The following is a 12,476-nucleotide window of genomic DNA, read 5'->3' on the forward strand; positions in this document are numbered from 1 at the left end:
GTGATCTTCTTAGATCCTACAGACAGCGCCACGTCTGCAGTGCATAGAATAATTACACCTCCTCCGTGGCCCTGCTTTCAGTGTCTGCAGAGGCCAGAATGGGAAATGCCACGTTGCAGAGAAACTATTTTTTTCCAGCGTTGTCTCATCCAGATGTTTCTCTGCTTACTGTTCTGTACACTCAGAAAGTACAGACATTAGCAATCTATAGCAGAGTGAACCTCTTCGACTGTGAACTTGATGTGATGTCTAAGGGTGGAATGAAACCGTAGGCGTGATTAGTTTAGTCTGCTGCTCAGGACACACAAAACTAAGAGATAGTACAGTGGAATGGGCCTCCGGAATCTCAGACAGGATTTTTTTTAGAGGAGTCAACCATTTTGACACTCTCTGTCCAAAAAAAAAAAAAAAAAGTTCTGCTGATCTGAAATGTATGCTACATTTGCAGTCAGCCACTATGGACCCTTTTCAGAAGACTGCGATGATGCGTTTCAATGGTCATCAGCATCGTAAATCCTCCAAAGCTTTTTTTTATGTATTTTCATTTTTTTGCATCACATTACAAAAAATCTAGTTAATGCTAATGCAAGGGTGTTTCTAATACAGCGTCTATGGGAGTGACGGTAAATTTGACATCGTTCTCTCTACTGGCTGCCATTATCAGTCTCTATTTTATTTATTTTTTCCTTTTTTTTTTGAAAGTCATGAAAATGCTATCATGGACCTTTTGCTATTCGAGCAAATGGGAGTGCAAAAATTATATTTGTTATAGTCTCCCATTCACTGCTGTAGAAGTTTACCCAACTATGACAACTTCTGCTGCTGAGAAACCCGGAAATGTTGAAAAGGTCAATAGATTATATGTGCACCATTGTCGGATCATAAATTAGTTTACTTAAGAGTGAATTACAAAAATATATTCAATGCAGAAACCTTAATGAGTGAACACCAGAGAGGTTCTACCAGGCCTTTTTGCTTTCCCTTTTGATGAATCAAAGATAACAAAAGCACATATAGTGTATAAAAACACAGAGGAATCATATATCAAATATTGTGTGAAAGAAGCAACAGATTTATAAAATGATTAATAAATGTTATCTTTCGACCACATAAAACAGTACAGTTACTGGTTCAAATTATATTGGTGCATTTTATATGTAATTTAAATGTTAAGGCATTTTATTTATTTATTTATTTTTTAATTGGTGCATTTGTAAGGAAATAATGACATTGTTATCAATAGTTTTGAACAAATTTTGCTTAATTAGCACTTTTTTTAAAATTTTGTCTAACTAAAGCAATGATACTTTTAGGGTATTTTTAGTTTTAACAAAAGAATAAAAGGCAGATCCAAGCAGACAAACCCAAACCAGTTTTTTTCTTTTTTTTTTTCTTTCAGTCTTTCCTTGCTTCAACACTGACCTACATGATCTGACATGAAGCTTAATTCAATAATACTTAGCCGGAAGGAAGAGTTTTTGTAGATCAGGCACAAATCATGATCTGGCCTGTTATGCTAGCTTATGTTCACTTCAATTGCAAGCACTTAAATTTATTAAAACTATTTTAGTTTTAGTCTTTTTAGCAATAAAATGCTATGATATAGACCAGTTAGTTTTCCTAAACTATTAGACCAAGTAATATTTAACACTATGAGATGATAAAGATAATGGTCACATGCCTACAGTAAAGTTAAAACATGAACTTAGTTAAAAGTTTGTGATGGAGAGTATACTTTGAGTATAAAGTTCTGCGTGAGTTGGATACACAGAGTTAACTGTGGGACGTCCCACCCTAACCGAGTGAAGGGAGGGGGGTTGACCGGACCTGCCCACAGCAAATGTCTTCTGAGTGAAGTTGTGTTGCTGTTAGATAGTTTCAGACCCTTTCACCAGCTGACTTCTCCTCTGGCTTCTCTGTTAGACGGACAGAAGGTAAGAGCGTTCATTTGTGTCCTCTTTTCATTCTTACATACTGAATAAGGAAAACTAATAAAGTCTCACAGTCAGGTGTTGATTTACTAATACTTTTCAAACCATCACCAAAACAAGTCTTGCTAATAGTAACTTGATTTTTGTTTTGTGTTCTACTACTTGCTTGTTAAAAAGATTACAAGGTTTTAAAGATCGCGTTCCCATGTGCATGTAATGAAAGCACAGATTTACTGAAAGCACTGACTTTACTCTGAAACTTCCACTGGAGGCAGGTGTCTGTTGTTCTATATAAACTTTGTGTGTTGCTTATTTATTAATGATGAAATCTTTCTTAAATAAACAAACAAACAGATTGTTTACCAAGTTAATGTTCATAATCAAAGTTTGAATAAACCGTGTAGTCTATGGCGCAGAGCAGCACAATATTGAGGTATTGTGTGCCACATATGCAGCAGGAGGGGTGAACACAGAGTCAGGGATGGAGGGGGAGGGGAGAGAGTCACCCAATAGGCCCCTCCCCTTCCAATTACTCCCTTCAAAAGGAATGCGTGTTTCCATGGCGATTTTTCACCAGCTGTTTGAGACCTTGTCAAAATGAGTCAGATGTGGCTGCTATAGACAAACAAGAATTGTGTGAACTGTCAGCCTACAGCTGCCGGAAGGGCCCGTATTATTATATAAAGAAAAGAGAAAAGTTTAGTTGAGAAAGTTTGAAAATCCTTTCATTTTTTTTTTTTGATTTATAAAACTTTATTAATAAATTTACCATACCCTACTGCATTATCTTACAAGATTCTATAAGTAATGTGTGCACCAGCATGGATAATATTTTTCCCCTGGTCTGCCGAAAAGATTTTCACAAGAGAGAGATGGCATAAACAAACATTTTATTGAAACTCAGAAAGGTTTTGCCTTTGGGTGAAACAAAAAACGGTTAAACGTGTTTTTCATCAATTCTGTGTGCAAAGGGATTGTAAACCCTACAAATCAGGCTTATATTTACAACGCATATGGATGAGCTGATCGAAAAATAAAAAAAAATCTAAAAAGTGAAGTTGTAGAAACTGAAAAGAGCAACAAATCAGGTTAAGAATGTGGATCTGGTTTTAACCCCATTTTTTACTCAGCGGTTCGTGACTCGCACTCACCTTGAGGATCAGATAGGAATATAAATATAAATGAATAAGTCATATTTTCTCGGCCACAGATAAGGTCTTTTCAAGGTGATACGCTTATATTTATAGGATGGAATTCATTTCCTTTCTCACAGACAGTTGCTCTTTGCACTGAATAAAGGAGAGAGAGTGGTTTAACTTACAAACAGCGGCGGGGGGAAGGGCGGGCGACTTAAAAAGGTCAGGTGATTGTTAACTCGGGTTACATGGATCTTTTTTTGCTCAGTCACTCTCTTTTGACTGTCTTTTGTCTTCCTCAGAGGACCCTGTACTCCTTTTCAGCAGAGGGTGAAATTTCCTCTTCCCTCCCACCTTGTTTTTTTGGCACAAGCTTTAGCTTTGTAATAGCGATTCCTCATTACTTTGAAAAACAAGATCGAGTTCCAGAGAGAGGAGTTTTCATTTCTTGTGAAACAAAACCTCGGGACTAAAACATGTTGATTTGGCACATTTCGGCATTATAATGTCAATGCAGATTTGTTTTGAAACCCCACTTTTTGTCACGTTAACTCAGATGTGACTGCAGTGCTGGCAGGTTCACTGTTTGTTTCAAGGAAGCTTTCAGTAAGAAGGAGTCTGTTTTTCTGCTTAGCGCTAAACGTCACACAGATGCAAGCAAGTAATTGTGCCGTAATGGACAGGTGGCTCATGCAGAGGTCTAGTGCTCATGCCAAGTGGCTTCCTGCTCCATAAATCAAGCACGCCACCACTCCAAACTCCCTATCTCAGCGCTGGGCACTGATAATGATATCCTGTTTGTGTTTAATATGCTAAAGCTACCTGGGATGATATTAGAGTAAGCACAGCAAAGTTATGTTTGTTAGAGAAATCATATGCCATGTATTGTGTGGTATTTAAATTTGGAAGAGATGCATTGGCAGCAAGTCAAAAGTTTTGCAACTCATTCGTTTATGTAGAGATTGGACCACCTGTTCGGTCACTCCGGAGAGAGGGAGAAAACTCCGTCTGCAGAGCTTCTTGAAAATGACTCTTTGGAAAAAACGCAGAGTATTGAGCTGCTGTTTTCCTCCTGGTTTACGCCCCACAACCTGCTTACCTAACTAAACTCTTAATTAAATACTGGGTTGAAAAGGGATCCTTTATACCGCTGACTTTGCTTCAGTTCAGGCGTGTTTGATTTTGAATGCAACCTTCCAAATAAAATAAGTTGTTTTGCTCTAAAGTGACTCCACCAGAGTAATGGACTTATACTTCAGCCAAAAAATGACTAACATAGATGTGCCAAGACGTCTCCTGAAATGAAAAGAGCGCACCTCCAAATTAAAACGAATTAATTCGTCCTATGACTCACACAGCCTCAGGCAGGTAAAATAGGACGTTTTTTGTTGATGGAAAGCAAAAAGATTCTTTGTCTGCCACATTAAAAGACGTCAACATTTGACGAAGGTGACAAAGTCTCTAGTTTTCCACGATTAAGTCTGGAGATGTGGGGCGTCTTTTCCTTTGCCAAAGAAAACATTGAAGGGCTATTGAAGGGTTCACAGACCTGCTCACATGGTTTTCATGTGCTGAATACAAGAGATTATGCGTCATGCACTCAACAACAAGAGCTCTTTGGTGAAATGAGCAACAATAGTTCTCAAAAATCAAATCTAATGTAGGATCTATGGATCTCCATGACATAGTTGAAGATTATTTGAAACCTAAAACCACATTTGGCAACACTAAATGCGGTCAATCAGAGCCCAAATGTGCATCCAACTCATTTCTGTGAAAGTAGCGTCAGATCTTTTCTTCTGTATTGTTATGTTTATCTGAGTGAAACATTATTGGAAAAAAAAATGTGAGATGGGGTTCTATCCATTAGTTGTTGATCGGATAGAATCAGATCTGAATGCAAACTTGAGGTCCATTGTAAGAAATGGACAGGATTTAAGCAGACAAAAAATAGATCAGATAGATAGATAGATAGATAGATAGATAGATAGATAGATAGATAGATAGATAGATAGATAGATAGATAGATAGATAGATAGATAGAAAAAATAGATTGAATTTATATTCAATGCCAACTTTAACTTTAATCTCCTGAGTATTTCTTGAAGAAACAAGGAATTTCTCAACCTTGAGCAATAAGCCAATGGGAATCTCAGCAGTTGCTAGGCAAATTATATTCAGGTCAGTAGTTTCAAGAAGACCCCTTAACTCCCACAGGAATTCTACAACACAGCCAATTATAAATGCACAGATAATATGCAGCAGTCTCGCCCATTATCCTCTAATGCACACACAGCCCACCACGGCTTGAGGGGTGGAAATTAGCTTTGATTTCAATCACTTACAAAGTCAAACACCAAATATGTTGCGATGCATCTTCATCATACTCACAACAAGAACTTGGCTGATGGATGCTCCCTCAATAACCAATATCTTTCATAACCAAACACAGTCATAACAGTTTTTGTGCAACATTAGCATCTCAAACACATAACATTCAGAAAGGGCCTTTCATATTCATAACTGGCAGGATATCTGTTGTTTTGTAGCTGGTGTCATTAGTGCATTTGTGTTTTTATAGAGAAACAATAGTGTCTGGCTTTGATCGTTAGTGCACCAAAAATGCAAAAGTTGATAGAATCCCCCACTTTCCAGCCATAAACAAAATATATCTATATTGAAACAGAGATATAAGATGAAAGGAAGAGGGATATTTGGTACAGAGAAAATGGACAAGAGAATGAGTGCTTTCAGACGAACAGCCCCTATCTCCCCGCAGGAGTGTGTCGTTTCTCAACAAGAACATATCACATCAGTCAGTCTTCGGATGCTCTTCAAGTGAGAGGAAAGCAGTCGAGCTAGCAGAACAAAGACAGACTGAGCTCTTATCTCAGTCAGCTTCTGTCTGGAGAGACTCACTTCTGTAGGTTAGTTATCCGTCGTAGAGCATACAGAGCAGGTCTGGTGGCCCGAACGCGTCAGGTCTTGAACTGATGTGCTATTGATCTCAAGCTACCGGTGGACTCATTTAAAAGGAACATAGAGACCCCAGTAGCATGCATGTGTGTGATTCTGACATCTGCAATTCTCCTACTCCATGAAAACACACATTACACCAAAGACTATAGAATACCCAAAATGTGTCACACGTATAGTTTTGAATGGGGAAAAATACAACGCTCAATATGGCAGCTCTATCGAACAAAGCCCCGCCTTCTGAGTAAAAGAGCCAATCGGTAATCTGTAAACTCCTCGCGTCACTGCAGCTGCCGTTATAAGTCTCGGTTGCTATAGAAACAGTCAGCTTTCAGAGACGTGCGCTCAGGACTGCGCATGCGCACTGCTAAATAAGCCTGAAAAATAAACTTTTTAAAACCTTTCAAATATGAAATGTAATCCTAAACTTGGCAAACAGTTTTGGAGAATTTGATGTTTCCCCATTCAAAGAGATAGAAGCTGCACTTGCATGCCTGAGAGGTGTTTCAGAGATGGCTGCTGAGTCACATGACTTGCCTTAAAGGGACTTTGATAATACTGTCATTATAATGTGATGCAGTCTAAGTCCATTAGATTACCTTCAGTTTTTGGTGTTATAGATTTAGAGGATAATGTGAGTTTTTATTTTTGCTTAGGCTGAAACTCAAGATGAGGGTTTGGATCTTCTTCCTGTTCTGCCTCGCTGGCAAGACTCTGGCTGCTCCAGTAAGTAAATCTGTAAAGAAAAAAAAATTATATATATATATATATATATATATATATATATATATATATATATATATATATAATTTTTTCTATATATATTTTATTTATTTATTATATAATAAAATTGCATGAAGAGGGGGAAAAAAGTAAAACACATTTTAAAATTCAAAACCAGAAAGCATTTTAATGCCCTTTTTAATGCTGCTTTGTGACTAAACCTTTTTCTAAAGTCCATATAAATTTCATTTTCCAGACTGAAGAGGAGCCAGTTGTTGAAGAGGTATGCTGTATTCAATTAATATTTTAAATATTTTAAAAATCTCTTCACTTAAGGCCAAACGGCATTATTAAGAAGACTTGTCAAGCCCATCATTGGCCAAAAATAGACAACTCGCCCCCATTATGGGACCAGATGTGTTTACATATGCAGCTTCCTGTTGCATTCCCCCAGGGGACTGAAATCCATAAAGTTTGAAAATATATCTGAAAGGGACTACTTACAATTCACTGGTTCCCCACATGTGCACACAGATGCCAGTTGTGTTGGACACAAAAGCAAAACTCTTGTTGTGGCTGTGCAGTAAAGTTTCCTCACATAAAAGAGGAAAGCGGTGTTTAAACTGGACTTGAGTGTACAGGCCATACCCATAATAATTTTCTGTCTCATAATGCAGGAGCTGGAAGTGGGAACCAACCCAGTCCAGGTGGAGACCGGAGAGTTTGATGAGGCCATTGAAGTCGTGGAGGATGTTATTGCTGAGAGTGAGTTTAATGTCTTTTCCACACCTCCAACTATTTGCCATTGTTTTGAGGCTGTGTTTCATACACTAAAGTTACAGATTTATTTCCTCTCAAGAGATTTATCTGCTGTTTGCATCATGTCTTCTGTCCCTGTGCATGTGTGAAGTTATGATAACGTGTGTAGATTATATAGAAGTACACTGTAGAGGTACACAAGCCCATGGGTAATAACAGGCTGCAGCTAAGTCAAAAGTAGACAGCTGTAATTATGCGTTCAGACAGACTAGGGTTATACAGGACCAAGTTGATTCCAGTGCCATTCTTCCAGCCACATGCCCACAGCAGCCCACCACAAAACATCTAGGAAGGGCGTAGGGGAAAGAAATGTAAATCCATTGGTGAAGAACATTTTTGAATATATGCCCTTAAAAGGAATTAAACAAAATCAAATCAAATCAAATAAAACAAAATATAAATTATTAACAAAATTAAATAAAAATAACTTAAACCTATTTGGAGAATATTTTTGATTATATGCCCTTTAAAGGAATAAAATAAAACAAAATATAAATTAATAACAAAATAAATTCAAAATAATTCAAATATAATAAAGAAAAATATTTTAATATGTGCCCCTTTAAAGGAATAAATAAAAGTAAAATGGAAAATATAAATTAATAACACAATTAAATAAAAATCATTTAAAATCCATTGTAGATAAACATATTTGAATATATGCCCTATAAAGGAAAATTATATATATTATATTAATTTATAATAATATTTTTTTGTCTTTAATGCTTTTTTCCTTACAGACCCCTGCCTAAACCATCACTGCAAGAAAGGCAAAGTGTGCGAGGTTGATGACAGCAACCAGCCCATGTGTGTGTGCCAGGACCCTCTGACCTGCCCCGCCCCAGTCGGAGATTTCGAGCATGTGCGTGTCTTTAGTCATTTCCTTCATTTCACGTCTGTCTCATGTCATACATGTGTAGTGACAGAAATGCCTAGAAGCACATGTGCACCATTTGAGCAGATTGATTGAAATGTTGGTTTATGCATTGGGCAAATAATGTCAGCAAACATTAGTATGATACTGTGGGGAAATCAAACCTGTCAGGTTGACAACCATGGCATTTATGGTTGATCATATTTATGGCTTTTCTTTCACAGGTCTGTGGCACTGACAACAAAACCTATGAGTCCTCCTGCCACTTCTTTGCTACTAAATGCGCCCTGGAGGGCACCAAGAAGGGCCACAAGCTGCATCTGGACTACATTGGACCCTGCAAATGTGAGCACACAACAGTGAAGTAAAACAAGGCAGACTTTAAAAGTAGACCACTCACAAACTCAGCCATGAACATAAGTGGAATTGAGTGCTTTGGAGTGATTGATGGCTTGTAGCTTTGAGGCATCCCTGTTGCCCCTTCAAACACTGAGCACAGGACGAGCCCGAGCTTGCCAGTGCTGCTCCACAAAGCAGACCCAATCCCCCTAAATCTTCCTCATTCACAGCCGTTGTGCGCCTGATGGGATGAGTCGGGACTGAAGGGCTCAAATGGAGCTCCCGCTGTGGTGTAGTCTCATTGCTAAGCAGGGTGTCTCAGTCAGAGACTCAGAAAATGTGTTTCTGGCATAAACGAATTAGATCCTAACAGCTATGACACTAATATTAGCCAGAGGGCTGTAATTTGGCCCCTTTTAGACTCCAAGAGTATAATGCTATGATAGGTGTCATAAGCATGCTGTTTGTGTTTATTATTTATTTCAAAACAAATGTGTTAATGTTTGAATGTTTCCTCAGACATCGCCCCCTGCTTGGACAACGAGCTGAACGAGTTTCCCCTGCGCATGAGGGACTGGCTGAAGAACGTGCTGGTGACCCTGTATGAGCGTGATGAAGACAATAACCTGCTCACCGAGAAGCAGAAACTCAGGGTCAGTTGCTCTATATAGTCTGAAAAACCTCTGAAAATGGCCCTAGTTAAAAAAAAAATAAAAAAATAAAAAAAAAAATAAAAACCCAAAAAAACATATGCAATAATTTATTTCTAAGCATACTACTAAGTATACTTCAAATCCATTAACATATTTATTGACATATCACTTAAGACTCACTGATATAAAATTATAATTAAACTTTATTTGGAGTATTACTTTATTGCACAATGCACATTTCTTAATATTATGCTTAAAATGTGTTTTAATATCACTATTAACAAGGACTGTGTGATCTTTGTATAATATCAGTCTTTAAATGCAAGTGTACCTGAAGTATACTTGCAATAGTTCCACTTTAGCATGATCAAATATACTGAAGTATATCTTTAAGTCGGACCTCAGCACTACTTCCGCACAATTAAAGTGCATTAAGCTCAAAATAAGGTGTTGTAATACCAGTTCTGTATACTAAAAGTACAACTGCAGGTTTTATTAAGCACATAAATATCTAAATGTATTTGTAGTATACTTAGCACAAAATAAATGTATTTCAAACACATTTTAGTATTTTTTTTCACTAAGGTAGGTCCATTGGGAAAAAAGTGCCTCTACCTACATTTTCGCAAAACGCTAAAAACATACCTATATATTCAATTAACTGCAGTTTCCAGCTGAGATGAATACTAGAGGCAATAAAACACCAACAACCTTTATTCCTTCTCACACAAATTATGATTATATGTGCAGATTATTATTATTTGTAAACTAATACATTTTTATGTTTCCATTGCATAACTAGCTCCATATGTATGGCTTGTCTTACATTGTAAACTTGCTCGGTAGCTCACCCGGTACAGTCCTGTGATATCATGATAAAAAAAACCCAAAGACATGTAAAAGCAAGCTAAAATTGCATGGTTGCTTTAGTTAATGCGTTTTAAACATCATCGGTTAGGTCTTGTGTAGGTGGCACAAACAAACTTTTTGCACACCCCACCAGACAGTTTGTTTCTAAACTCCTGCGATGTTTACAATAACCAATGTTAATGTAATACAACTTTCCAGATTTATGTTCATTCAGGCACTCTCTGGACATTTCACTTTATAAGTATTGTGAAACATGCAAGAAGCAACATAATTTAATTTTGCAGAAATGCCGCCATGGGCACGCTTTTTTCCAATGAGCCTGGGTCGCAAAATAATTTTTTTGGCCTGCTGAACATTCCATTGTCCTCTACATAACAATGTAAACAAAATTTGAGCTAAAGATAAGTTCAATAGCAGCCTTATCTTAGGGAAGGAAAAAGAAAAGGAGTGTATGCATAATTGAACAATATATTCAAATCCAGATGGCAAGACTTCTCAAATGCCTGCAAACTTCATGCTGTGTTTGTAGGTGAAGAAGATTTACGAGAATGAGAAGAGGCTGGAGGCTGGTGATCATTCTCTGGACCTTCTGGCCCTGGACTTCGAGAAGAACTACAACATGTACATCTTCCCCGTTCACTGGCAGTTTGGCCAGCTTGACCAGCACCCTGTTGATGGGTATGTTTAACTCATTTTCACAGCTAGTTTTGTATCAATGCTCGGCATATCTGCTGTTAGCTAATATGACAATAATAAGAAATAACAATTGAAATGTGCATGTGTTTCTGTGTTATATCAGCTTCCTGTCCCACACTGAGCTGGCTCCTCTGCGCGCTCCTCTCATCCCAATGGAGCACTGCACCACTGGCTTCTTTGAGCAGTGCGATGCTGACCAAGACAATTACATCGCTCTCGAGGAGTGGGCCAACTGCTTTGGAATCAAAGAGCGTGAGTTTTTGACCATGCTGCTCATATTTTTATTAAGCTCGGTTAATTTGATTTGCTAACTTTAGCTGTTTTCTGCTTTCAGAGGACATCGACAACGACCTTGTCATCTAAGCACATCTACCATTGATGCTTCCTAGTCACTATTGGGGCGAGGTGCTAACCCTTAAGTTAAAATCAAAGTAAAGGTGCTAATTGCGATTTATAACAACCTGCATATACCACTAAACATTCATTATGTTTAAAAAAAAAATGCACAATCCACACAGTAACTATCAGTGACTGAACACTACAGTTTTTAAGTTGGCCAAGCAGCTGTTGGACAGGCTTTATTAAAGAGAGTTAAATATGATGAACGATGTATGTTGCAAAATACACCTTTTTGTTGTTTTGGAAATGGATCCACAAATGTTTTTTTACACTCAGAATCAGGGCTTGAATTGTAAGTTTGGAGTTTTGATGGTGGAAATGTACAAAAACAAAATAAAGTTTCCAAATAAATGTTCTTTCTGCTTGCTTTATAAACTTTTAGTTTTGTTTGGTGGTGGATTTATTGTTTTGATTTCTTTATAAAATTTTAATTTGAGCCCTGAGTACCTGCAGGCTGATGTTTTTATTTGCATATTGTTTCCTTGTCAGAAACCAGGGCCACATGTTGAGCATTTTAAAAGTTAATAATAATATTAAAGAGTAATACATAGAAATATTATTTGAATTCAAGAGGACAGAATCTCGCAGAATGAGATGATTTTTTCTCCCTCTAACATGTTCACATACATTTGCAGTATTTGCCACAATGTGAGCACTATGAATCTCTTTATATGAATAAAAGCTACTGAAATTTCCAAACTTAATCTTTGCATGCATTTCTCCATTTATCTTGATCTGTTTCCCCCAAGTATATAATTGCATAACCCTTTAATGTTACTATAGGCAAAATGAAAAACATTGTCAAACATGATGTTTGCAGATCATTTGTTTTATTCAGGCACCCAAGTTAATTTTAGCATTGAAGTAAATATGAATATGACTACATAAACACTGTAAATGTGCAAAGAAAATGATGCTGCATGGTCAATGGGGCTAAAAATCTGGAGGCACATATGTTAGTACTTTCCTTGAGGGTGGAGTGAATGTTTATGTGATTTCCTTTTTGCCTTTGCATTTAAAAAAATATATTTCAGGACCCTGTATTTAAAGGATTATTTTT

The 12,476-nt window shown here is 37.3% G+C and overlaps 1 protein-coding gene across 1 annotated transcript; it reads left to right on the top strand.

Annotated features, from left to right (window-relative positions):
- The first annotated feature begins 1,782 nt into the window (after positions 1-1,782).
- Positions 1,783-11,797, top strand: LOC109057027 (SPARC-like). The gene is made up of 10 exons (XM_042770359.1): positions 1,783-1,934; positions 6,700-6,769; positions 7,023-7,049; positions 7,444-7,531; positions 8,326-8,447; positions 8,684-8,804; positions 9,318-9,451; positions 10,851-10,999; positions 11,121-11,269; positions 11,352-11,797. The coding sequence occupies exons 2-10, from the start codon at positions 6,713-6,715 to the stop codon at positions 11,378-11,380; spliced, it is 876 nt and encodes a 291-aa protein (XP_042626293.1). The 5' UTR covers positions 1,783-1,934; positions 6,700-6,712; the 3' UTR covers positions 11,381-11,797.
- The last annotated feature ends 679 nt before the right edge of the window (positions 11,798-12,476 follow it).

Source organism: Cyprinus carpio, chromosome A14 (genome assembly GCF_018340385.1).
Source record: "Cyprinus carpio isolate SPL01 chromosome A14, ASM1834038v1, whole genome shotgun sequence".
In the NCBI taxonomy this organism is placed as follows: Eukaryota; Metazoa; Chordata; class Actinopteri; order Cypriniformes; family Cyprinidae; genus Cyprinus; species Cyprinus carpio.